Here is a 27,995-nt window from a genome sequence, read left to right as displayed (position 1 = left end):
AAAACCAGCATGTGTGGAACGAATGTTTTTTAGCCGAGTGTTCCGGTGAACACATTTTCAGGACGGACCTAGCTGCGTTCTCTGAACTGATCATTTCGGTAAAGAAAAATACAAAAATAATCTATTTTCTTTTTAATTACGCTAGCGTGTAATATTTAGGAACACTTAGGAGGTTCCTTTACAGTCTAAAAGTCATGTACACATGTGTTGAGTGGTGTTATAGTTTATTTTAAATGTAATTTGCTTATGAGACACCAGCTCAGTCAGCAGACACGGGAGCTGCTAGCCAACATGAACAGAAATGTCAGAAACTTTTTATAGTTGTAGTGCTTGTTGTCGTAATTCACCACCCGTGTTGCTGGCTGTAGTCCCTGTGCAGCTTATTGGAAAAGCACTGAGATGAGATATCAGCTAAGAGTTGCTCGTTCTTAGCTGAATTTCACGCAGAAGAAGTCGCCCAGTTTCCTCCCGGCGTGGTTCACCCCGTTTGTCCGTGTTTGCAGGTGACGGAGTCAGTGTCAAGCTCCGCGGAGAACCAGAAATGCCCAAAAAGAAAACCGGTGCCCGAAAAAAGGCTGAAAATCGGAAAGAGCGAGAGAAGCAAATACGAGCCAACAGGGAACATGTTGACGTGGCCAAACACCCCTGCAACTCCAACATGGTGTGTAGCTGCGATAGCTGATAGATGCCCAATTAAAACAACAGCAATGCCTTAATATGTATCTAATCTTTTATACTGTTACATTTTTGCAGGAATGTGACAAATGTCAGAGGTAAGTGATTTTATTCACTTATATGACCAATGTGCAACTGCAGATTCTCCATAATTCTGAGATAATTAACTTTTTTTTTTTTAACGTTTCTGATGCCACATGCTAGAAAACAGAAGAACAGGGCTTTCTGTTATTTCTGTAACTCGGTGCAGAAGCTGCCTGTCTGCGCGCAGTGTGGTGAGTACACTGCACGTGTTATTTGAGTAATGTTGGAATGATATTCATTTTAAAGCTAACACTCCCTGCTCATTTGTGACCTTCACATCCAAGCCCATTCCAAAATGTGCCAATTCACAGCCAGCTCAGTGATAGCAAGGTCCCTGCAAGGTCTTAAAAAGGTTAATATAACCTAAATAAGCAACACATTGTACCAGGTCATTAATTACTTAACAAAAAGTAAGTCCAACTTCAGAAGCATTGTGTGGAAACATTATTCACACCCCTGGATTCATTAGCTTGTAGAACCAGATTCAGCAGCAGTAATGAAGTAATCATTTTTAGCTTGACTGGGCTGTGATTGGGCCATTCAATCATCCATTCTGTTGTACATTTGCTGTGGTTGGCTCAAGCTTTAGATGTCCTCACCTTTGACGGTAGAATACTTTGGTGTACAGAGGATTTTACATGCCTGTAGAATCTTGGATGTTGCTCTCGGTTTTTTTGCAGTTTCACGGAGCACTGCACAGACTGATCTGTGAGTGAATTTGTTGGAATCTCCACTTTTGGAAAGATTATGACATAGAGTTAACGTACCTGAATGCTCCAGATCAGCAACCTGCCAAAGCTTCTGTTATTATAGAGGTGCTGACAGTTGCTGATTGTCAATAAATCAAGTTCATTTGATTAGCAGTACCTGGCTGCTACTTACACTGTTAAATACTATAAATGCAGGAGGGATGTCATTAGTTTTTCCACACGTTTCTGCATGTCATGTCATGCTAAGGACCAGATGATTTTTTTTAATGTGCTGATATGTAAAACAGTAGAATTGAAAGGTTTAGTTGTTGTTTTTCACATAACCTTACATGCTTCTACCATTACACTCCATTATTTTGTTACATAGATGATGAAAACCACACAGTTCAAAAAGTTTGGCTCATGAACTCTGTGGTTTTTTGTTTTCTTCTTCTCTATGCTCTTCTCCTTTATTATTCTGGTACAAGTTCATTTTTATTCAGCCTTCAGTCTTGAAGCATGCTTAATCATCAATATAAGGAAATCCCAGAAAGTTTATTCTGTTATTAGCGTGTTTTTTTTAGCGTTATCAGAAGGTTTACCTCAGGCTTAGTGAAAGCTTCTGTATTTACTTTAATAAAGATATTTCTTGATTGACGACAGTAGCTTTGGCAAACCTAGCTCCTTGAGAGTGATTGTAACTTGGCTAAATGTTGTGAAGGGGATTTTGTTCATGTATTACACTATTTACCATTACACTGAAATTATTTGTGTTCGTTTTATTCATCTGTAAAGTTTTCTTCCTGTTTTTAGGTAAAATGAAATGTATGAAGTCATCGGATTGTGTTGTCAAACATCCAGGGGTCCACAGCACTGGAATGGGCATGGTGGTAAGTTTATTGTATATTTAAGTTTTCTATTCTATATCTGTTTGATTTATTTTCACTCAGCAATGTAATTTATGACTGTAAAAATGATATTAGGTTGACATTATTTAATGGAACATTGTTCTGGTAGGTTTTGTTGGGAGAAATAATATTTTTATTTATTTAGTCTTTGAGATAAATATCTCTTTTTCAAGGGCCACCTGGCCAAGAAGATGCCATGACAAAGTTACATCAAAATAAAATAAAACAAGTCAGTTAATTTTGTCAGTGGTAAATTTAATTCAAATACAAGGTCCAGATCATGCAGTGGCACCCTCTGTATTTTCCCAGGGAGACAAAATGATTCAGCTTTAGTGTTCTCTGAAAGGTATTTCATGAATGAGCTGCAAAATAAGAGAATGCTGTTCCAAGTTGGGTACTCTAAAGAGTGCCTGCAGCTGCTGTCAACAGTGTGACTCAGAGTAGAGCCTTGTGAGTACATTATGGTATCATCTGCATAAATGCGCAGTTTAGGTTTAGGCATAATCTTCTCTATATTAATAATAAAAAGGAAGAAAAAACAGGGTCTAAAGTTGACCTCTGCGTGACTCCATTTAAAAGCTTCATAGAAACCTGACTCATATTCATCTGTATAAACACACTGTGTCCTATCTGAAAGGGCATTCCTGAACTAGCCTGTAGTCTTATCATTCTAACTGACGTCACTGAGTCTTTCTAACAGCAGCTCATGGTCATCAGAATCAGATCAACAAACACAGCAGCTTTCAGTCCAAGGCAATAATAATAGAATTTGTTACCAACATAGTTGCTGTTACAGTACTGTTGAGTTTATTTAAAATTCTACAATTTTGGCGCAAGTAGAAATTTAGGTTTAGGGCAATATTTGTTGAGGGGATCCCATGTTTTTAAAATAATAAAGTATAGGCAGCTTTCTAGATTTTCAGGGATGATGTTAAGCTGAAGAATCTGATTAAAAAATTGTTTGTGAGGTTCTCAGGTCCAGATGAATTTTTTTGGCTCAATGGCTTTTTAACATTTTAAGATTGCCATAGAGGAAATAGGTTTAGGCACAAAGATGATACAAAATGGGAAAGACAGTTCAATGTAGAGCATCAAGACTATTCTACATTTGCATTAAAAACATAAGTAGTTGATATAAAATGTCCAGGTAGGTTTGGATAACTTTTTTTTGCCTTAACGAACGAAATTATAATTTAAAAACTGTAGTATGTATTTCCTTGGGTTATCTTTGTCTAATATTAATATTTGCCTAAGGATCTCAAACTGAGTGTGACAAATATACAAATAAAAAATAAATTGGGAAAGGGACGAATTCTTTTTTCACAGCACTGTATGTATTGATATTTGGAATTTCTAGTTAAGGTCCTGGTTTGATTTCTTAAAACTCTAACAGATCCAGGCAGCAGGTTCATTTGTGGCCCTGTCTGTTTCAGCTGTGCCAGTGCAGAGCTTTATCGAGTCCTTTTAGGGAGAAAACTTCTAGTGCACAAGGTCAAGACCTGCTCTATTTTTAAATTCCGCTGCTGTGGGAATATTTTGCACGGGGCCGGGACTTGGATCTACATTCTCGCATAATGATAGCAGCAAAAAAAAGACTTACTTTAAAATCCCACCGGTATATTAGGTTTATAATCAAATAGCATGGGAGGAGTCCTTTTACACAATGATAATGTCAGCTTTCAGAGACTGTAAATGCAGCAGGACTCTCCCTTGATTTGTAAGGCCATTCGATGCCGAATAACAAACAAACCAAGAGATCCATGTTGCCAGCAGATTCCGCAACAATCAGCCGCTCATCTAGATGTTGTCACTGATAGCAACAGCACTGCAGACGGCAGGCTAGGAGAATAAACAAGGCCTCAAGCACACCAACAGAGGTCATCTACAACCAAGAAGCAGCAGCTTGTAGATTTTCTCTGCATTAATCTGGGGCTAGCTATTATTCATGTGGCTGTGGCTCAGGTGGTAGAGCAGATTAGCGACTGATTGGAAGGTTGGTGGTTCGATTCCTGGCTCCTCCAGTCTGCATGCCAAATATCCTTGGGCAAGATACTAACCCCAAATTGCCCTCCGATGCGTTCATCGGAGTGTGAATGTGTGTGAATGCTTATTAGTTGCACTTGAGTTTAGAGTGGGTGTGATTGGGTGAATGAGGCATGTTGTATAGAGCGCTTTGAGTACTCTGGGAGAGTAGAAAAGCGCTATATAAGAATCAGTCCATTTACCATTCAGTATCACTCTGACACTCTTTATGCTCATGGTGCAGTGTTGTGCAAGTGCAATCAAAATGAATAATTAAGCTAAGTAGCATATGATAAGGTGTGTCAAGGGTCCAGCTGGTGTTCAGTAATCAGTGTCTGTTTTTGCTACATGCCAGTAAACTCATCAGCAGGTTATTTAAACATAAAAAAAGAAAGTACAATTTCTGATTTTGGTCCTTGTTATTCTCCTACTCAATCACAAGGGGGCAGTGTGCGACTTCTGTGAAGCTTGGGTGTGCCATGGTCGGAAATGCCTGAGCACTCACGCCTGTTCATGTCCTTTGACTGATGCCGACTGCATCGAGTGTGAGCGCAGTGTCTGGGATCATGGTGAGACCACCCCTGTTTGATTGTTTCGCCTGCTTACCTAAGTAGAGCCACTGACTGGTTTAACTTCTTAAATAGGAGGGCGAATCTTCCGCTGTTCCTTCTGTCAGAACTTCTTATGTGAGGATGATCAGTTTGAGCACCAGGCAAGCTGCCAGGTTCTTCAAGCAGAAACATTCAAATGTAAGTCACACTGTCATTCAATCGGCTTTTTCAATGGGGTGTTTAAAGTGTATCATTTCCATATGAGCAGATAATATCCAGAGGGAGCATGTGCAGTAGTGATGTTACGAATGTGTTTTCATAATATTGTTGTATTATTTTAGGTGTTTCCTGTAATAAACTGGGACAACACTCCTGTCTGCGGTGTAAGGTGAGGAATCAGTCTGTGAAAATATAATGCAAAAGGATCACAAGCATGTTTGTAAAAAATAAACCCACGTTATCAACTTGCATTACAAAACTGTTTGTAACAACAAAAGAAGAACGAACCAAATGTGATAAGATGGCTACAAATTCACATCGTTGTTTTCATGTGGTTTTGCTTTTGGTTTTTCTCCCTTTATCTGGAAATATTCCTTGTGTACAACAGACACGTAACTGAAACTAAACATCAAAGAGCTTTGAACGAATAAAATGTCAAGAAAGCGCTCCAGGCTGACAACAACGGACCTGCTGAAAATAGCAGCCGGAGCTCATACTGCCTTTAGTTGTTCCTTGTGCTTAGTTTAACAGTTGTCAGCTAATCTTACAGAGGTTAAAAATAAGTTGGTCCTATCAATGACCTATACGAGCTGTTGCTAGGCCAGATAGTCGCAGTGCATACTTTTACTGAAGTGCACAAGTGAAGGAATTTGCCAGGCAGCTCATGACAATATGTGTAGCCAAAGCATACTTTTGCAATAAATCACCTCTTAATGCACAACAAGTGAGTGTGCTTATCCTTAAATGTGTATATATATAGAGTAATGTTTGTTTATTTGTACTGGAAAATTACAGGATAAAGAATTGCACTATAAAAGATGCACTGCATAGACAGCCAGTGCCGACTGAGTAAATCTTTGACGTGCATTTTCTCAGGTCTGTTTTAAAGCTTTAAATTAAAGCTACCCTCACATGCCCATTTGCACACCAAATATTACACATTACATTAGCCTGCTGTAATCATTCCTGCTCATCATGCTAGCTGAAAGGGATGTCTTCTCAACACTGTAAATAATGCTGATCCTCCCTCAAAGCAAAGTTTTAGCTGGAGCTGTTTATTAATTGAGCGTATATGTTCTGCTGGTCTCCTAGCAACCAAACCGCATTTCCTGAGCATGAGACTCTGCCCCAACTCCATATAGACAACAAACAACAAGACTGATTATACTATGATAACATGGTAATTTTGACGAATTTACGCCAGCTGAACTTTAGCATGCATTTCTGCACAGAGAAGCCATGTTTATTGAGGATATTAGAATGTAGGAATGACTACAGCAGACATTCAGGTTTATCAGGCTTCATCAGGAACAAAATAAAAACATATTGAGTGGCTCACAACATTTACACAAGTGCTGCTTGCGTGGCATTGTGCCACAGTTGCAATCTGATCAGAAAGCATTTGAAATAGGAACTCTGCTTTTTGGGGCAGGGGTTATTTATTTATATTTCCAATTCAATCCTTTTTTTAAGAGTACAGTCTGTATCAAAAAGAGGCAAAAGACAGCTGCCATATATTGGTTACAGTGAGTGAGGATCTCTGAATTTGAGACTGGAGGAAGGGAATACGATCGAGTTTTTATGGATGAACGGATGTGGATGAATGAGCTTACTCCTCTTGCCTAAACAAGCCTGAACTGTTACTGCTTTGCTTTCTTTAGTTTTGAAGTTGAGCGAGAACTATGCATCGATATCATGTTCGTGCACCAGCGTTTCCGTGCCATAACTGACTGAAAGTTGAACTGTGTCTTGCAGGCTTGTTACTGTGATGATCACACTAAGAGTAAAGTCTTCAAACAGGAGAAAGGAAAAGGTCCTCCGTGTCCCAAATGTGGTCACGAGACACAGGAGACCAAAGATCTAAGCATGTCAAGTGAGTGTTACGCAGACCTTTAAACGACTGGAAGTTGTTTAGTTGTTTTTCTTCCCGTAAAGCTCCTGTTTCGGGGAAGTTGCCACAGCTGCTACTTCCCCGCAGACTGTGTTTTGAAAATGAAACAAAACCATGAGGGGAAAAATAAATTCTTTGTTTTTCCCCAGAAGTCATTTACACAGTGCAGCTAATTGTATTTTCTAGAGAATTGTTCATGAATATTTGGGTTTTTCTCCAATGGTTCTTGCTGTAAAAGCAGAGTCTGATGTTATGCAATTAAACTTTGACCTTGGAAGCAGTGCCAAACACGTGTTGGCCACATTACTGTTCTCTCAAATGTGCTGCCAGGATTTGATTTCTATTTCTAAGGACTTGCTATTAGCAGAGTGAGATGTATTTTGAAACAAAAACCCTGCTCAGTGAATCTGATATTTGTAGCTCCTCACAAAGAGCTTTAGCAATATTAACATTTCATTTCCGACATGGGACAGAGGCAAAAACGTGTGGAAGGATCACAGCAGTGTCATAGTCATATATTGACAAGAGGAACAAAGTGATATATAATGAGTTAAATTACAACCTGAAGGCTTAGAATAAACATTGCTTGCAGAGAATTACGCAGACTGTATCTTACAGGACCTTTTCTTTGTCGCTTCACCACCATGCGTAATGACACCAGAGCTAACGTTGACACCTGTGCATTGTTCACAGCGCGCACCTTGAAGTTTGGTCGACAGGCCGGTGCCGACGATGACGACGGTTACTACGACGGTGCGTCCGGGTACGATGCTTACTGGAAGAACGCAGCGTCCGGAGGTGGAGACCAACAAGACGACTACGGAGAAGACGATTACTATGAGGAAGACGAGTATGAGGAGGACGAGGAGGAGGAGGAGGAAGAAGATGAAGAGGGCGAACAAGAAACTGCGTCCGAGTCGCTGGCTGGTCTTAAATTGGATGGTGCTGCAGCCTAAGCTGATGGTGACTGATGAGGTGGTGCAGCTGGAGCACGTGGTCCTGTAAACCCAAAGGATCCTCAAGAAAGCTTTAGATGCACAATTAAGACTGGAGATGAATATTAAAGCTGATGTGATGTTTTAACTTTCCATGTTACTTTGAAAGAGAAAATACATTTTTTTAAACAATATTCAAGCAGCTGTATAGAGACAAAATGAATAAAAGACTCAAATAACAGTTTCAATTTAATTTCAGTTTCATAAATTAAATACCTGCTATTATAAGCCTGACTAAAAAAAATTGATGGTGCTCAGAAAGCTTTAAGTGCCCTGCTTTCTCCTCTGTTTTTACAGTCAAGCCTGGGTTAAGTTATGAAACTGCTTCTGACTCTTTGCAGTGATTTTTGATACAGGAGCAAAGGCTGATCTTTGTATTTCCACACTCTAATGGTTGTCACATTTGCCCACCATGTGAATGGTCCCTGGAAACTCAAGAAGATGATGTTACTCCTATTGGTGGCGTGAAGCTGGCACACATAAGAGGGTTGTTTATGTCATATGGTGGTGAACTTTTAAAGAGCTTTAGGGGGGGGTCTTCACTTTCTTTCAAACGAGGTGGCAACCAGTATTGGCTGTTGGACAAATACTCATTCAGATCTTATGAATTTGCCTAGATTTTTTTTTACAATCAGGGTCTGATTGTTACATTTAGGACCAGACTATCCTTCCATATTTTTGAATTCCACCAGAATCCACACACAACTGCAGAGTATACAGGAAATTTTCAATAAGTCATGATTGTAAAGCTCTGGCTTGTCTTAAATAGTCCAAACAGCAACAACAAACCTTAAGCGTTAGCTGTTCACCACAATGTGCCTCGAGACTTTCATCTTCCTGTTTATGAAAAACTTCCTCAAACATTTTACCCGTATGCTTATATCCAAAATAAGTCGTCCCGTTTTAGCTTGGTCAGCTGTAATAATAAACAAATTATTAGCTGGAATGAATTGCCTAAATCATTAACTTCACTGGTTTTCTGATCCAGGCAAATTGGCGGCCACTGAAGGGAATTCTTCTGTGGCTTGTTATGAATAAAGCATAACCTGTCCTCATTATCGGTGTTATGTAATGACTATTGGAGAGTCTTTTTGTGGCATCTTTCCTCAGTGCAGTTGTTTGTCCTGATGTTTGAAATAAACTGCAAGGCACATTTGGGTCATTCTTACTATTCGGTGCCATTTGAGTCCTAATGACATAATATGGTATATTTAGTGTAAAACTTGTCTAATGCTTATTTCTAAACCATTTTCTTGTATGTTTAACCCCCCTCTACCATAGAACACATTGATATATACACAGGATAAATACATTAAAAGTAAATTACTTTTATTTTAGCACAAGTCACTAAAGTACTATGTCCCCAGTCATGCTTGCTCGACTTCAGTTACAATATAACTTAAAAAAAAAAAAAAAAAAAAATCTAGATTTTTCATCATTTCTGGATTGGCTTATTTCTAATGTTCCTCATCAAATGTTCTTTTTTATTATTAATGCATGTTTAATACTTAAAATCTTTAAAAAATGTTGTGTCCCTGAATCAACTGTCACCCCTGTTACTCTGATAAGAATTCCATAGAACACATCACCTGATTATTCTTTTAGTCACATGACACTCCCGGATGTAACATATTTTGGAGGGAAAACTTTCAAGAAGAAGACGAGTAAGTACCACTCTTTAATCAACCCTTTTTTCAATGTTTTAGCAAGATTTTGTAATGTGGCAAAGCATAACACGTCCAACCTGTTACGCTTATTAATAGTGGAAACAATTTTTTTTTTGTAATTTTTATAATATGGCTAATAAACATGTTAAAAATGGTTCTTAGTGGTCACCATGTACTAGCTTGTTGTTCATCATACTAGTAGTAATGGCTAAGTTTAGCATAAAATCTCCCCCCTGTTACCGTCACCCCTGTTATTGCTATGCACTGTAACATGAAATTTCCTTGCAGATTTTAAAAAGGGACATTGTAGCTTTTAGAAAATGTAAATATTACTATAACTGTGTATTCAAAACAGTTATTAATAGAAAATTGAATGTCCTGTAACAGGGTGGACATTTGGCACGTCATGGGTAAAGACTTTGATTTTAAAAAATATTATAATATAATATCCTTAGCTGGACCAATACATTTTTCTTATAGGTTGAAAATCCCTCTTTTAGATGAAATGTTAAAATAATTCAAAATTTTGTATTTTTTGATGAAGAGTGATCACACTGAAATGGCACCGAATAGTAGGAATGACTCATTTGTGTAAAAAAATAAAAATTTAAAATTAAATAAAATCCCTCTTGAATGTGCATTTCTGTGAAGTATTTCTGATGACTCATGCATTAAAAGAAACAGAAAAGAAAAAAAAGAAACCGATAAAGTGACGACTTGGAGGAGGAGTGAACGTCTCAACACGACCAGAACAGGGCGTGTGCAAGTCAGCCTGCGAAATCATACCCGTACTCACTCTCGCCACAAGTGTTAATAACACTGGCTGCAGACCAATGAGACAAACCAGCTTTATTATCACAAATGAGGTGCAAAAGTGTAATCTTTGCTTGCTGCTCCGCTGGCTAGGACGACGGCAACCGCAGTCACTGCGCAGATGACGGCGCTCCCGGTGATCCTTTTTCAACTCACATGTCACCGAGATCAGCGAGCTGTAAGTTACATTTTAGTGCGTTACTAGTAGAGGTCTAACCCAAACTGTCGGCTAATCACCTGGAGGAAAACACGGCGTGTCCCCAATTTGGAAGGCTAATCAAATGCGTATATATAGGAGGTGTGTCTACTGGGCGATCCACGTGGGCCCGCGGGATACATTTCAGCTGCTGTCGGTGAACTATGTGCCATTATGGTAATTTGGTTTAAAAAACAAGTAATGCTCTCGCTTTCACTCACTTGCTTTCACTTTCGATTTAGTCAGATGCGAGCTAGTTTGGCAGCCCCTCTTTCCGGTTGTGTGTATATGGGGAGACGCTTCTGCACAGCTGTCAGTGAGAATGGAGCCAAATCATGTGCACGTCCACCACGTTCTTGTTTCTGCCTAACTTAATGTTTACGTTTTTATTCTGTCCAACGCTGTTTGTCAGCATTGCTCCAAACTGCGTCGAGACTGCAGGGTATGGAAATAAATGCGTCCTTGGTAGTACGCGGCTGACGGTTCGAGCAAAGGTACGAGGAAATGATTACCGGTTATTAGTCTTGCCTCCAGTTTAGTCTCTGTAATAGTTTTGTAAACTTGAAGAATGATTTATAGGAAGGATGGTCTGCTTCAAGTAACAAGAAACTATCACGGTTGAAGCGCAACCTTCAAGAAATATTTAGTCGTGATTATCCATCCAACTCCTGTTGGAAGAGCAAGTGTAAGTGCTGAAGAGTACCATCGATAAATGTTAACCTCACTAGGCTACCGTAAATTTTTAAGATACGCGGCTGTTTCATAGTAACACTGAAAATATAGTTCTATTCTTTAAAAAAAACAAAACAAAAAAAAACCCCAAAACAAACAAAAAACACCCTTTAACTTCAGTACTACTACAGTACAAATGGAAAACAAAAGTACATCTGCAACAGAATTGAAGACAACTAAAAGTACATTTCATCACTATGCTGTTTAAATATTCTTCATAATACTACAACTGCTGAAACATTGGATGTTAGATAACATGCATCCTCTGCTTTGGCCCCGATGGAGATTTCAGACAAAGATCATGTGTTGTTGGTCTGAGTGAGGTGTACCCTTAAGGTGTCTGATTTATGGCCTGTATTTACAGCGCTTTTCTAGTCCCTAAGGACCCCAAAGCGCTTCGAACCGGCAACCTTCCGATTACAAGGTGAACTCCCAACTCTTGAACCACGATCGCCCAAGTTCAGCCTAAAGCTTTTTTTTTTTTTTTTTTTTTATAGTTGCCTGACACTGTTGCCTGCATTTTGAGTTGTGCATGGTGGACTTGCTCTGCAATCCTGCAGCCCTAACACTAGTTGCTAGGGGATTTATGTCCTCAGGTTGATCAGTTCTCTTCCAGTCTGTTAGAAAAATGGCTGCAGAAGAAGTAGCTGGAAATGCGCAGGTACTACATGGGCCAGTCGCATTTGTTTTAGGCATTGATGGGATGTTGAGTTTGGTGTTGACAAAAAAAAAAAAAAATCCACTCATTACTATTAAAAGTAATGCAGCACTCAATACTCAATACTTCATTGCTTGGTGGGGAAAAAGTAATTTGTAACATTACTACTTTGTTGCTCTGTAAAAAGATGTAAAATTCATTGTAAGACATGTTATCTAACAGTATTTATCTTCCCCTTCAGTCCTGATACTCAACACAAATCCCTGTTTGTGTGTGGGACAAAGCTTAAAGGCCCGCACAAACTTTGTTTTAGTTTAGTTGAGATTGAACACAAGACGGAACAGAAAGCAAATTAAAAACCAGGCCAAAGAGATGCAAAGCCGCAGTAATTCTACTGTAGAAACAACTGGAAATGGGTGATGCAATGTTACAAGCCTGACTAGCCATCGCTGCCTTTGTTATCTGTTGAAGATCAGGCTCTGGCTGCTGTGCTGGGGTCAGCATACACTTAGCTTTAGCATCACTTTGGGTTCTGGCCTAACTTTTTGTTAGGATGTTGTCTATGGATGCTTGGAAAGAGCCGATGCTGTGTTAGCAACAGCCTCTTTTTGCAGTGTTTGCACTTTGTTTGTTTGCACACTAGCTGATTATAGCAAGACCCATTTAAGATGTATATATTTCTGTAAATCCCCCCCCCACCCCATCTATCATGCAGATAATGACGTAACTGTAGCTGTAATGTGGCTACTGAATTTGGTGCATTTACAGCTTTAGTTACTGCATTACTGAAAATTGTAAATTGTAGTGTGATTCCAGTGACATGTTAGTTTTGAATATACTGGTTATTTTGTGCCTCGGGTGTAGCTTTAATGCAGAAATGCAGTCCTTAACTAATTTATTATATAAACTGTCATTTAAAATAAAAAAAGGAAATATTTTAGAAATCTGTCCAAAAAATGTTTAAAGAAATTTTATTAAACAATTAACAACAAAATCTAAATTTATTTTAAATAGCCAAATTTGGGTACTGGACCTCAAGTAAATAACTAATTTGGCATCTTAAGTAAAACAGTTTAATTTTGATTTTTTTTTTCTGCCTATCTGTAAAACAGCAAATTTTAACATTTTTAGCATTAAAATAATTTGATTAAAGAGCTTGGCCTTGCTGGTGGATTAACTGTCTTTTGCTAATTATTTTAGAGCAGCCGTGGTATAAGCTTTACATTGGATGATGTCTTAATCTTTTTTATTTTTTTTTAAAAGCACTGTATAAATTGCATATTGGTGGTAGTGTGAGGACCTCAGCTTGTACATCTGGAATAAAAATGGAGTGCAACTGAAATAATGTAGGTTTCTAATGAGTGTGGGTTGCCTCCCTTTAGAGGTTTTCTGGGCACACCCAGCTGTTAGAGCTTGTAATGCATTGTAGTCCATTTGGCTGTGGAGTGCCTTAGTTTCCTCCAAGAGGGACTGGTAAATATTGCTGGGAAAAAATAGTGTCTGGATTAGCCAAAGAACTCCAGCTGGGTAACTCTGGTGAGAGTTAGCCACAGGAAGACGGGTACGTTTTTGTTTTTTGGTTTTTTTTTTTTGTTGCTGTTGTTGTGTTTTTTGTTGTGGGTTTTTTTTTTTTTTTTTTTTTTTTTTTGAGGGAATTGCAAAGCATTTAACCTCTAAAGTGAAACTGTAGCTGTTATTTACACTACATGCAAGTTGTGAGTTCTGCCCGATGAAAGCAGGTTGACTTTCTGCACTTTGAGTTGCACCTCGTTTGTGTATGATGATTACGGAGTGCGGTGACTGTGGGTGGGCACGGGGTAGTATTTCTAGCAGTGCAGGACAACAGCTTGAATACACTATAAAAAAATTACTATTTGAGTTTCAGTTAATATTTCATACTCATTCTGTTGTTTTAGTAGATGCAGAAAATAGAAGAAGAGAACAGAGTTGGCTTAAAAATATAGGAGCACAGCCTGTAGCAGATGAGCAAATGGTCACAAAAGACTGACAGAATACAGAAATGTGCAAACTTCAGAGAAAATGGTTATGTATCTGTTATTGCTATTCAGCCATAGAAGTGGAAATTATTTACCACAGTGTTACACAAAGATGGCTTGACATATTTCTGTTAAATTTCAATGACTTTAATTGCATATTTATCACCCATTATATTACAATTTTAAAATGGTGACCTAAAAGATGTAGATGATGATGATGATGATGATCTAATGTTTTCCTGTACAATTTCTAGAGGGGTTTCCAGATCCAGCTGACCTGTAAGGTGTGCCGAGAGAGCCACAAAACTCAGGTGTGGCTTTGTTTGTTAGTTCTGAGGTAGGCATATAGTGTGTGTGTGTTGTGTTTTGTGTTTTGTTTTTCTTATGAGTGTACTGTGCTTAGTAGATTTATTAGATCACCTGTTATTTAAAAACAAGAAAACACAAATAATTTAGTAAGTCTGTCAAAAAATTATGGAGTGCAAGTAAATAGCTGTCATTTGGCATTTTAATAAGAAAATTTATGTGATTTTCGATTTTGTTTCTGCTTTTTTCCTTTTGCAAAACTGTAAACTTGAATATTTATGAACAATGCCAATAATGATAGTATTCATTTGGATTAAATAGCTTGCACATACTGGTGGATTAATCATCACAGAATCATAAAAAATCAGAAATTGTCAGTACTGTTAATTTAGGACAGGCCTGGCATAAACCTTATATTGAGTAAAATAAAAAGAAATGTAAAACAGCAAAATAATATTGAAAGCCTAACCTTTTTAAAATTCCTACAAATAAACAGATAAGTACATCCTCTTAATTCTAATGTCTTACATAAGGATATAAGTCATCTGTTTCTCATCAGGGCTTAGTATCGGGTCAATATAACCTGAGGTAAACAACAAAGTTTTCCAGTTGAAAAGTCGAAGTTCAGAATTAGAGTTTTGGTTTCTGGCAAAGCTTTTAAAAAGGTCATTTACCGACTGATCTGTGAAAAGACTTCAACATGAAATGTTGTGCTGTTGCATGACTGTCTGCAGCTCGGTAGGTAGTGTGGTCGCCCCATGATCGGAAGGTCGGGGGTTCGAATCCACTGAATGGCTACCCTGAGGTACCCCTGAGCAAGGTACCGTCCCTCCCCAGGCGTGATTTTTGGCTGCCCACTGATTCACTGAGGGAATAGGTTAAAGTCATTTCAGCCTCATCTTCAAATTATTCACGTCCTCTCAAGACCAAGACTCAAGTCCAATTACAACATGCCAAATAATTGATCAGTGTGTTATGTTTTAAAGCGTTACACAGATGACCTTCATTTAAATACTGATTGCTACAGCAATGTACAGTAAATGTTTTGGAGGAACTGATTCACTGAGTTCAAAAGATGGCGACTATAGATTTTACTCTGAGCTAATAATAGGTCTGTGACGTAATTGCAGTCTCCCTTATCAGAAAATGATGAGTGAATGAATGACTGTAAAAGTGGTTATTTTAACTGGAATATGTGAACTGCTAAAATGCTAACTGTTATATATTTCAGTGTTTGTAACATATAGAAGTTTGATTTGCTTTGCTCTAAGCTGTGACTTTATGAATGAGGAAATAAACTGGCATGTCAAATAGCTGTCCACAGAATGTGTTACCATGGTAACTAGGTTGAGGTTGAAGCTTCCTGGAACAGAAAAGCAAGAGTTTACCTTTCATCACACTAATTGTTAGCCGGACCTGATTCCTGGTATGGGGCCCTGGTCTCCAGTGTTAACACAATGCAAGTGCCTTTCCAAGAACGGTGGTATTACAATAATACAGTCCAGGACCCACATGCCAGACTCTGAAGAGCGGGCCAGAGTTCATCACAGTACAAGTAGAAATGTTTTGTTTTTGTGAAGGGTCGTAGGGAAAATGTCTCTTTTCTTTAAAAAAAAAAAAACACAAAAAAACCCCCCAAAACAAAAGGGATCACTGCATAGATCGAATATCCACAAGGCCGATTAAGTAAAAGCAGCGCAGTAAAGAGCAGGCCAGTAACTCTCCAGCTTCAAGCTACTACTGCTAAAGGCAATTCTGCTAGCTATTGAGGTGTGTGTGCGCGTGCGACACTGCTTCTGTATTTTGGTTTAGGTTTTTGTCAAATGAAACCATAATATGCCATGTGATGTTTATCTCAGGCTATAATTGCTTAACTTTACAACATAGTAAAGGCTATATTTAAAAAAAAAACAAACAAAAAAAAAGTCGTAATACCTTAGAATTGATGGGGGTTTACTCTCTTTTTGCAGTGACTGAATGACTGTATAGTGTTAATTTCTGCAAAATGCACTCCGTGACTGAGCTGATGGTGTGCAGTATGACAAAAGTACTGGACTTTGGAAGTTTGACACATTTATATTTCAATGTCTAAACTTCAACTGTGTTAGTTTATTAAATTTAAACTGCATTTCAATCACTTTTACTATATTATTACATTTAAATACCCATATTGCTTTCCCCAGTAGCAGCTAGGTGCAGCAAATCAGTTGCACCCAACAAAACTCCATATTGCCATAATTGTTTCTTTCTAATTGTATTTTCATTCTTACAGCCTCTTGAGTACGCCTACATGTGCCAATTCTGTGAATGAAGCAGGGGATCTACGGATATGTTTGAATGATCTGATTCATAATGTGAAGGTGAGTGGTTTCATTTTAACTCTTTGGTAACATTGAGTTTTTATTGTTAAAAATTTGTATGACATTTAAAAACGACATACATTTGTTCACTGATGCTGACTTAAAACAATAAAAAAAAAAAAAGTCTGTTTTATTTATATAGCAGCAAATTGTAGCTCTAGTTATGTCAGAACTAATGGATAGTGGACAGTTTACCTCTACACTGGCAACAGTCTGGAGCCTTTATTCATTATACAGTCACTGGTTACGTCATTATTTATGGATATAGGCAGAAACGATGATCAGCTGATGCTAACAGACCTGAAATGTGTTAAGGAAAAAGTTTCCCACCGCATTACACCGCCAGCCTGAACACTGACACAAAACAGGATGGATCTATGCTTTCATATCATTTAGACCAAATGTTGACTCTTCCAGCTGAATGTCATCAGATCTTTTATTGCCCAATTTTATGATGGTGTAGTAACTGGAGTTTCAGTTTTGTGTTCTTAGCTGATAGGCAGGGCGCTCGGTGTAGTCTTCTGCTGCTGTTGCCCATCTGTGTCAAGGTTTGATGTGTTGTAGGTTCAGAAATTCTCTTTTGCATAACTTCCTTGTAATGACTGGTGATATGAGCTACTGTTGCTTTAACAGTTTGAAGCAATCTGGTTATCTTGCTTTGCTCTCATACTCTTCACCCAGAGAACTGCCACTCACTGGATGTTTTCTTTCTCACACCATGATTAGGAGTAAACTTTATTGTAATTACACATGTATTAATACAGGGTAACAAAATGCAGTTTGCATCTAATCAGAAGTGCAAGAGCAGTAAGCGCAATAGGAGCAGATTATGTATGTGATCTGCAGACCTTTGTGACAGAAAAGTCTCAGATTAGTAGTTTGTCTTTGCAGCAACAATGCATTTAGATGTGCTGACAATGTAATTACATGATTTTGATATCTGCGTTTTAATGAGTAGCTGAATAGGTGTACCTAAGGAAGTGACTGATGAAATTTCTGGTTGTTTGTCCATCAATCAATCCCATTCTCATTAACAAGTGAACGTAAGAGCTTAGAAGGAATTTCTAAAACTTTGGCACAAATGTTCACTTGAACTAGTTAAAATTTGGTGGTCAAACATCCCTAGGGACTAGAAGGGTGTGTTTTGTTTTTTTTTTTAATTCCACCAATTTCTTATATATATTAACCTGGTTGGTTGTGAGAAGCACATCTGGTGAGACAAATGAAAATGTTTATTTGTTTTTAATTTCTTGTCAGAAATCTGATGCTATGCTCTACGCTCCAGGAATTGAAGACTTTCCAGTAAGTTTTTAAAAAGTTCAGTTTTGATTTCTAATCATCGTGTGAATCGATTACAAAGTGCTAACAAGTGTTGCGTGTATGTCCAAATCCTGGAGGTCTCTTTAACCTCCACTCCAAAGACTAAACAAAAGGAATCACACATTCAGTTTACGGAGTGCTATAAAAGGCACTAACACCATGCCCATGCTTCTGTTTCCTCCTTGGTAAACATACCTGTATTCAGATAGCCAACCAACACAACAGCCATCCAAAGCATGTAGAAGGCAACATGTTCTTTGTTGGAATGTTTTGTACAGCGTACTCTGGGCCCTGTATTATGAATTCAACATACCCATGGAGCAAGTTTGGCTGTTACCATGGTGATGTATGGTACAGAAAACAGAATTAACCTTGATTACCTGGATAATCTGATTCCTGCTTCGTAATATGGGCCTCTGGTATCATCTTGAGAAGGGAGTGTTTAGTACATTTTTAATTTTGGTGTTTGGCATTATTTATAATAATAATAATAATAATAATAATAATTATTATTATTATTATTATTATTATTATTATTATTCTAAAGCTTGTCATGATAAAGTAATTTTATTTATTTTATTCCTTAGAAATGTAACTCGTAGAACATTTTCAGGAAATGCTAAGAAATTTTCTTGTGTTTCCAGGATTTCTGTAAAAAGATGGTGCTGAAATGTTACATGTTGGAGTTGATAATGGTCCTTGATGAGGAAGAAATTGGGCGTGGTTCACAGGAATGTGTCCGTGATTTCAATTATAATCTGCAAACAACAAAAAATGTAAGTTTGACTTCTTCTAAAAGGATACATTTAAGAGTCTTTGCTTAAATGTACAATCAAAAAGATTTTTTTCACATAACCACTGCTGAAGCTTATTACCTTTCTTTAGCTTTCAGTTGTAATTGTTTGTATTCATTTGAGGAAAAACAAATCTTTAATTTTTGTCTCCTGTTAGGATCTGTGTCCAGCATGTGAAACGTACACGCTTCAAAATATTACAACATTTATGGACAGACTAATGGACCTTTTGGAAAATCTCAACTCTACATAATATTATATAATGATGTAAATACTGTAAACTACTACTGTGCATTTGTGTAGATTTGTAAATAACTGTTTTTATCGCTTATGTTGCTACCATACGTAATAATAAATTAAAGATGTATTTTATGCTATAGGCTGATGACACTAAATGTAGCATGGCATGTCAGTGCTACACATCTGGCCTATTTGTTTTTAAATATGCTGTCAGTGCCACAGCTTTTAGCTATACTGTATATACATAATGTTATCACACTGCTAAATAATTTCCCCCAGGGATCAATAAAGTATTCTGATTCTGATATACACTACTGAATAAAATGTACTGATACACCTAATGGACTCTAGTATCTGAGTACGTTCAGTATATGCTTACTCCAGTGTTTTGTCTGTGAGGTCTTCAGTTCTGCATTTTCCTCTCTGGCTGCTACATGTGCGGCTTGAAAGTCTTTTGTAAACTTTATTTCTTTTTTACATTACATGTTAAAACAAACTCTCAACTGTTACTTCACGTACTGTTGAATACATGGGAGATTGTATCTGATACACAAACTGTTCTATTTAATTTTGTTCGATTCCGGGTCAGCATCAGAGATGGAGCATTTATCGTGCAAGTGGCAAGAGTCTTTAGTAGATACTCAGACAGGAAAACTGCCATTAACATTCTGTATACAAGGGCAGCTTATCTGCCAACTGCAGGCTGTCTACAAAGTTTGTGTGTAGCATGCAAACCAAGCTTGCCAGCATTAGCTCATAGCTTAACGCCACTGTGGTATCCAAATCTAGCCACTTCTATCGGGGGGGAGTAGTGCATTTTTTTTATTTATGGCGCCTTTCTACAACCCAAGGTCCCTGTTCAAAGCATAAAAGAACAGCATTGGAGTCAACAACTGGAATCAATTTTTAAAGAGTAAGTCAGTTTAAACAGATGGGTTTTGACTTGAATAAGGGAAGAGAGGCAGTATTCGTGATCTCATGAGGAAGTGAATTTCAAAGTTGGGGAGCAGAGTGGCTGAAAGCTCTGATCTACGGGCAGCCAGCGAAGCTGCTGAAGACCAGTGATCATAACTCTGTGTGAGAGTTATGATCCAGGCTGCAGAATTCTGGAGGAGTCAGAGATTGCGAAGGGCCTTGTTAGGAGGACTGAAGAGAATTACAATAATCGATCTCAGAAGTGACGTGGCTATAAACAAGGATATGGGGGTTGGTAAGGAAGGGACAGACGATTGATATTGCGTAAGAGGAAGTAGGTGGACTGGTTGATGCGACTATTACGAGACTGAAACGACAAAGTTCTGTCAAGGATGACACTCACACTCTTAACCTGAGGGGAGGGAAAGATTGAGGAGTTGTCAATATTAATGGAAAACTTGTGGGATTTGGTTTAAGTGGAAGCTCTGCCAACTAACACGGCTGCAACCAAAATGCTAATGCTAAAAATTCAGAGGCCAGGGCCCTATCCTAAAAAGGAGAGTTCAACACATCCAGGGTATCGTTCGGTTATCTAGATACTTACCCTAACATTGGAGATCAGGATAAAAGGTCACATGAAGCTGGTTATATTAAGTCATTAAATTAACCCAGCGTTACCCCTGTGGCTTCACATGAAAGGGGTGGTGTTAGTCACACATGGGCCTTTCATAGATCATGTGACTCTTCTTCCACAGAAAATCATCCACCAAAACCAGTGATGTTATCAAAAGTGATATAAATCTCGAAACAAACTCAAAACTTGTGAAAATAACGGGATGAATGCCACAGAAAAATCTTCAGTTAATCTGTTGCTTTAGGGCATGCAATAAATATTGTAATTCTACTTAATAGTTTTAAGTTGAAGTGAGTGGACTGGTGATATTAAAGATTAGAGCTCTAAAAACTTTAAACTGGATACATCTAAGCTTTAAAGCTTACCTTCCCTGCTGATAAAAGGATATGTGGAAATTGCTTCAGTGTGTAGCAGGTCAAAGGGAAATTAATGTGATTGACTGAATAGGTATTCTTCATGTGTGCTCTCTGTTTCCGGGGGTGTGGAAAAAAACAAGACTCAAGTAGAACACCAATAGACATTTAGTCACCACATTAAGACATTCCTGTGGCAAAGTGACACACAGTTTCCGGTTCATTCAGTAGTCCACAGTTAAGGAAACACTTTAGGCCTCCCCACTGTTCACGTACATGGATGTGAGGGATCTTCCGGGAGTGGTGACGCTATTTTATGGAGAATTGATTGGCCGGCAGTGATGATTTCTTACCTGTCGATCTGTAATTGGTAACTTGCTCCAGAGCAGATTATGTTCACAGCGTAAGTTACCACAGCGATTTACCCCATCAAAAAGTGAGCCACCTATTTAGTACAGAAAACCCAGGGTTAACCCTGAAGTCACATGGATAAGCCAAAATCTGGCTTCGTAGTGTAGGATTCAGACTGTGTCCGCCTTTTATATACAGACTATAGTGCTGGCTGATCACTTCACTTAACCTCTTTTTGAACTCAAAATGCATGCAGTCATCTCAGAGCCGGAGGGTAAACACTGTTTAAGACCAGCCTTTATGTGTACATAATGAGTATTAAATGTACCTGTATATTGTTCACATGTTGAAATAAATTAACAATCAATCAATCAAAGAGCAATTAAAAGGAGTCCCACTGTGTGTGGAAGTGTAACCAAGGTAAAACAAAAACAGATAAGTACAGTTTGCCAGTTGGCAGTCCTTCCAGAGCTTTCAACTGAAGCTTGTTACAGTTGCATTCCAAATGTTTCCAGGCTGAGTTAAAGTGGATTTTCTGTGTCAGATGTCTTACAAACACGCTGTCGGTGTCCTCATACAACTTTGGCAGAGCTGATGTGTGAGGGCAGTTATTCATTTGTGACGTGTGCAACTCAGTATGTCTTTCTGGGAAATACATGTACTCTGCATTGGACTAGAGCCTGAGAGATTCTGACATGTCACATATAAAGAAATGTGAAAACTCACACAAACTACACAACCAGCAGTAAAACATTTTTAATTTTTTTTAATTTTAAACAGACATTTCTAAATGTCAAATGACATACAACTTATTATTTGAAACGAGCATAAAAGCCCAAGGTATCAAACCTTAGAATAAAAAAAAAAAAAACATTTAAGAAAAATAAATAATATAAATGTACTCCGTAGCATTCAGAAACTGCGTTCAGTTGTTCAACATTACCCTGCCCTTCATGTTGTTTAAATATAGTACAACCCCAGGTCCAAAACAGAAACGTATTTTATGTTTTGAAAAATGTAAATTAAAAAAAAAAGCAATGATGTGCAAATCGCATAAGCCCATATTTCATTCCTGCTGAAAAAAAAGAGAAAATTTAGTATTTTAAGAAAAATATTCGTTCATTTTGACTACAATGGCAGCTACACTTCTCAAAGAGTTGGGGCAGGGCCATGTTTATGTAGCATCCTCTTTTTCGTGACTGATACAGGATTCTAGCAACTAGCATCAACAGTCCTGGGTCTGTATTGGTGAGATTTTTTTCTTTCATGATATTTCTTCAGCTGGTAAATGATCGGGACTACCAGTTCAGCACCCAGACTCTTTTACTATGAAGCAACGCTGTTGGAACAGCTTGACTGTGAGATTTAGCATTGCCTTACTCAAATATGCAAGGTCTTCCCAGAAAAAGACGTCTGGACGGGAGCATATGTTGGTCTAAATCCTGCATATATACCTTGGAGCATTGATGGTCCCTTTCCAGATGTGCAAGCCACAAATTCCATAGTTACTGATCTATTTCCAGAACATCAAAGAGATCCTGATGGCATGCAGCTGAGCATTGATAACAATACAGATGCTTACTCTCCTCCTCAGTCCGGAGGATGACCATGTTCTCCAAAAAGAAGTTTTCCACTGTGCCTCTGTCCATTTTGAACGAGCATTGGCTGACAGAAGGTGGCGGTGTTTCTGAATCATGTTCATATTTGACTTCTTTGTTGAATGACAGACCTTTAACCTGAATTTTTGGATGGCATACTGAACTGTGATCACGGACGATAATTTCCGGAAGTGTTCCCGAGCCCATTCAGCGATTTCCATCACAGAATTGTGGCTGTTTGTGATGCAGTGCCATCTAAAGGCCTGAAGAGATCCCAAGCATTCAGTATTGATTCTGAGGTATGTCCAGAGTCTTGGAATCTTTTGATGAGAGTTTTTAATACACAACTTTCAGCATTTCTTGGATGTTCTGGATGTTCTGAATTTTTTTCCTTCATAATCTGCAGCCACAGGTCTTTGCAGTTTAGTGAACCTCTGCCTAGCTTTACTTTTGACAAACTCTGCCTCTCAAAGATGCTCTTTTTATACCCCATCATGTTGCCGCCCTGTTGCCAGATAACCTAACTAGTTGAAAAATATTCCCCCAGCTGTTTCTTTTAGTATCACTTACTTGTCCACCCTTTTGTTGCCCTGTCCCAACTTTTTGAGATGTGTTGCTGCCTTCAAAAATCAACCAATTTTTATGATGAAATGATAAAATGTCTCAGTTTAAATGTTTGATATGTTTTCTATGTTATGTCATGAATAAAACATGGGCTAAATTGCCATTGGGGTGCAAAGCTAGAGGACAGTGTTAAGCAGAGGGAAATTTGTAGACTTCAGTCAAAAACCAACTGAGAATCTTGAATCTGAATACTGTGTTTCATCAAAAAACATGTTGATATGATTTCTTGAGAACAGCACAAGTTGTTCATTTTTTGTTTAACATCATACTATCTTTTTAAGGCCCACGTATCCAAATAAAGTTTTCCCTGTGGAGAAAAACCACAGGGAACGTGGATGTCCGCAAAGATTACGGAAACTTTAAGAGCTGTTACAAACATAGGTCAGCGTTTCCAAATATTAACTTTTACCGAGTGAACGTCCAAATGCATGGTCACCGTAAACAAACAAAATAGCTAGTCACTTGAAAACTCTTCTTTTAGGCTAGTTATCTCTCTCATACGCTGATATATGCACATTATGTAAGACTTTGACTTACCCACAAGTTGTTCTGCTTAATGTTGCTTAAGTTATGACCAATGTATGGTGAGGTGGAAAGTGCATTTATTTTAAAATGGACCAATTTTTTTAATGCCTATGAATGTACCCTCATTACACACACACACACACACACACACACGCACACACACGCACACACACACACACCTCCAGCAACTGTGTTTCCTATTAACAGCATATTTTACATACTATCATTTATGATCTTTAATATTTACTAAAGAATAATAATACTGAATGACTAATTTTACAGTACGTGGCTTTTCTCCTCAAGAGTCAACTTTGCCGTAAGTCCCTTCTGGTGGTCGGTAGCACTTGGGAAAGGCCATCAGCTGCAGCATGTTGAAGGCATATTTCCTGCATTTAATATTCTTTTGAACATTCTCAATGCGACATCCTTCTCTGATGATCAAGTGATGAAGGTGAAAGGTGGAAAAAAGAGAACAAAAAAGTAAACATGAGTGAGGTTTAAAATTAAGTTTGTGGTATTAATGATATACACGCCTTCAAAAAACAAACAAAAAAAAGAACCTGAACATTTTGTGCACTACTTTGTGGCTGCTTTGGGATAAAGAAAGCACAAAACTATGCAGTAAATATGGGATCCGTAGTGTTGTTGTTTGCACATTAGTTTGTAAGTGAAAGGTTCCTGGTTCAGTTCTTGCTAGAGACACAAATCCCTCAAGGGTTTATGTCAGGAGGGGAATTTAGTGTGTCAAATCAAACCTGCAGAGCAACCTGCTGTGGGGCGAATAGTTCTTACAAGTATTCTTGGATAAATGGTTCTCAGAGAGATGTAAATGAAACTGAAGATTTTTCACACAGCTGTGAAACAATACAAGAGAGTGTCGTGGTTAGTGAAATACATATTGAGCACAATTGAGATCAGTCTATTGGTGCAGGCCTCCACAACCGGCTAAGTTTCTCCTGTGGGAATTAATTGCCCAACCAAACTCGTGAGTTGGAAGTCAGGATAGGATACTAAACAAAATGTCACCAAGGGGAAAACATGCAGAAAATCTCACTTCTAAGCCATTTGATGGGCTAATTATTCACATTTTCATACATTCTCCATGTGGGAATTAAAGGCATGCAAAACAAGGAAGGCTTTTAACAATTCTGATGAGACATTTTCTGTTGTCCCATTGATTTGCAAGTCCAGTTTCATGCAATAGTCAAATGCATTTCAAAGCAAACATGAATGGCTTGTTGCTGCTGTTGGTGGTGGTTCATACTTATATATATCAGCACCCAGCTGTTTTGTCCAAACTGACCCTTGTATTCATTTAGATCAACATATAGTGTATAAGTCAAAGGTATGTGGTTAAACCACCTGACTATTAAAAGTTAATCCTCTCCCTCAACCAGTCCAAATCCAGAATTTTGAATGGCTATTGAGAAATATTATTGAGTCTGACCGGGGTAATGCTAAAAGGAGAAGGCAAGTTTCCAAGCGGTCTAGATAAACCATTAAAAACATGTATTTTTAACAGAACAGCAGGACTCTTAACCAAACAGATCTATGACCGTTTGACCCATGTGGAGCTACCTTCTCATTTAAATCAACTGTTCTGTGTTCAATCCTCCCATCTGAAGCTCCGCAGTACATCACATCCACTCCACAGATCCACACACAAACTCTGATGTCTGTTTGTCTCTGTCTCTGCTATACTCAAACTGGAACACTTGGCCAGCCTTAACCTTATGCACAGTTTCCATCTACGCCAGTCTCCCATTGCCTTCAGTGAGTTATAAACATTTTGTTCCATTCCAAATTAGACACAAGTCAGAAAAATGTAGACCCAAAAGCAGGACACTGTCTGTGGCACGTTGGAGGACAGCTTTTGGGACTGTGCTAGCCTCCCCTAGTTCAAGTAGTTACACAACTTCTAGAGAAGCACAGAGTAACGCTGCAAGCAAGGCAACTGTCTGATCTTTGAGAATGACGGCTTATGATATCAATTACCAGTAACCCCCCCCCCCCCCAAAAAAAAAACAAAAAAACAAAAAAACAAAAAGCAAAACACAATAAAAAACAGTTCTCTAAGTAAAATAATAAGAACCTCGACAGTTCAGGAGTCAATGGTCAATGAACCGTACATCTCATATGTAGACATCTGGGAAAAGGTTTATTTTTTATTCTTGCAGTCCCGCAAGCACAAAAAAATGTGTGCATGAGAAGCCGTGGGAACATGAGCTACGCCCAGTTATGATTTCAACTCTTACTGTATGTGTGCAGAGGTATGTATTTCAATATATATACAGTATGACTACTTAAGAAATGCCCACAGGGTTAGGAAGAGCTCAATGCACTGCAGACAATACATGTCAGTAGATGAAACAAAAACACACAGCCCCACAAACAGTGCACCACATATACAGAAACGCTATCAAAGACATCTGTCTTCAGTTTATTTAGACTGTACAAATGCCAGAGATCTTTCAAAATAATTTTTATGTTTGTTTTTGTTGTTTGATTAATATGTCTGTATATTTAAAAGAGTTTCTAATGTTTAAAAAATGTTCCATCTGTTATTCTTGTGTGTTATGACTAGGGATGGGTACCTGTATCCGGTTCTGACATAAACGGTAGTAACCAGACCGAAAAGCAGCGCAGATTTTGGTGCTTTATTTCGGTGCTTTTTTTTCCCTGAGATGTCATACACTTCGGATTCTGGGCAATCATTTTACCTTTGCAAGCGTAGTAGGCGGGCCCAGGTATGTACGTTCTTTTAGAGCAGAGCTACAGATTAAAAATGCCCAAGGCGAAGCGGTCAAAGTCTGGCTGTACTTCACAGCAAAAGATGCAAACTCAGCAGCCTGCAACAAGTGCTTTAAGCTGATACTGTGCAAAGGAGGTAACACCTCGAATCTGATGAAACACCTGGCGACGTATAGCATTTTGTTAAAAGCCGAGAAATGCGCCGTATTTGATAGCTTGCTGCGAGACCTCACACCGGGCACATCTACTGCGGGTGTGGTGCCCGTTATCGGACCCGGAGTTAGCAACATCCCCCAAAAACCCGAAGAGGGGAGTCCTGGCCCCTAGCCCTGCCAGTGTAGCAGAAATGATGACGGATGATGATGGCAGCAGCAGCCGTGCTTCTCTGCGTGAGTAGCTTAATGTTGTTCGTGTGTAATTTACGTTGAGTAGGCTAACCACGTTATTACATTAATGCACATAAGGTGAACTAGCAAACATCATCATAGCTACATGCGGCTGTCTTCTTGTTTGATGGCAGATGCTCCCTTCACCCTGGCCAAAAAGGCTAAAATGACCAAAGAAAAAGTGGAAAACAGCTAAACATGAGAGGTTTTTGGACAAAGTTTGTGTTTTTTCCATTGTTTAAGCACTGCTTCCATCCAAGAGTGATGCCATAAATCCCCTATAGCTGCAGAAAAGGCTGACATTGTTATCTTTTTCCAAAAAACCAGCTGAACATGAGAGGTTTTTGGACCAATTTTGTGTTCTCCATTATTTAAGCACCTGTTCAAGCACCGTTTAAGCACCGGCACCGTTTAAAAAGTACCGGTTTGGTACTGGTATCGGATAAAACCTAAACGATACCCATCCCTAGTTATGTCATCACACACAAGAATAACATAAGTTTCTATGGTGCCGTGTGTGTGTGTGTGTGTCAATTTCTGTTCTCCTTCGCATTTTCCAAAGCTGTCCATTGGAGTCTGGCCTCCAGGCCTTGTGTTTGACATCCCTGCTTTAGTTCATATAGTAACGTATAGCTTCTAAAAGCTACAAACACTGTTTATAGTAATATTGGTGGTCTTTGTAAAATGTGAAGAAAAATCTGAAATCAGCCTAATGCCCTCGCTGTCTAGCCCCAGATGTTT

The 27,995-nt window shown here is 38.5% G+C and overlaps 3 protein-coding genes across 5 annotated transcripts in view; 2 read left to right on the top strand and 1 right to left on the bottom strand.

Moving 5' to 3' along the window:
* The first annotated feature begins 44 nt into the window (after positions 1–44).
* On the top strand, positions 45–8,227 carry noazfp (nucleolar atypical zinc finger). Its single transcript, XM_085409666.1, has 10 exons — positions 45–98; positions 504–661; positions 754–773; positions 880–950; positions 2,262–2,338; positions 4,821–4,947; positions 5,023–5,127; positions 5,271–5,317; positions 6,904–7,021; positions 7,733–8,227. The coding sequence occupies exons 2-10, from the start codon at positions 542–544 to the stop codon at positions 7,993–7,995; spliced, it is 948 nt and encodes a 315-aa protein (XP_085265792.1). The 5' UTR covers positions 45–98; positions 504–541; the 3' UTR covers positions 7,996–8,227.
* A 1,415-nt stretch (positions 8,228–9,642) lies between these two features.
* Positions 9,643–19,537, top strand: il15 (interleukin 15). 3 transcript variants are annotated; one of them, XM_085409663.1, is made up of 7 exons: positions 9,643–9,698; positions 10,608–10,692; positions 14,352–14,434; positions 16,676–16,763; positions 18,021–18,065; positions 18,728–18,859; positions 19,035–19,537. In XM_085409663.1, the coding sequence occupies exons 2-7, from the start codon at positions 10,636–10,638 to the stop codon at positions 19,128–19,130; spliced, it is 501 nt and encodes a 166-aa protein (XP_085265789.1). In that variant the 5' UTR covers positions 9,643–9,698; positions 10,608–10,635; the 3' UTR covers positions 19,131–19,537. The 3 variants fall into 3 exon arrangements, with proteins under 3 accessions (XP_085265789.1, XP_085265790.1, XP_085265788.1); XM_085409664.1 differs by lacking the exons at positions 9,643–9,698; positions 10,608–10,692 and adding an exon at positions 10,726–10,887; XM_085409662.1 differs by lacking the exons at positions 9,643–9,698; positions 10,608–10,692 and adding an exon at positions 10,901–11,204.
* A 2,584-nt stretch (positions 19,538–22,121) lies between these two features.
* inpp4b (inositol polyphosphate-4-phosphatase type II B) overlaps positions 22,122–27,995 on the bottom strand; it is a 190,901-nt gene continuing 185,027 nt past the window's right edge. Inside the window, exon 22 of the mRNA XM_085409654.1 lies at positions 22,122–24,548. Coding sequence (XP_085265780.1) covers positions 24,416–24,548 — 133 coding nt within the window. The 3' untranslated portion in view covers positions 22,122–24,415. The remainder of the gene's footprint in view (positions 24,549–27,995) is intronic.

This window comes from Rhamphochromis longiceps, linkage group LG6 (genome assembly GCF_057381845.1).
Source record: "Rhamphochromis longiceps isolate RC_006_pf linkage group LG6, R_longiceps_female_GT1.1, whole genome shotgun sequence".
Taxonomy (NCBI): Eukaryota; Metazoa; Chordata; class Actinopteri; order Cichliformes; family Cichlidae; genus Rhamphochromis; species Rhamphochromis longiceps.
Note: the sequence above shows the minus strand (reverse complement) of the source record. Positions and strands in the feature narration are given on the sequence as shown.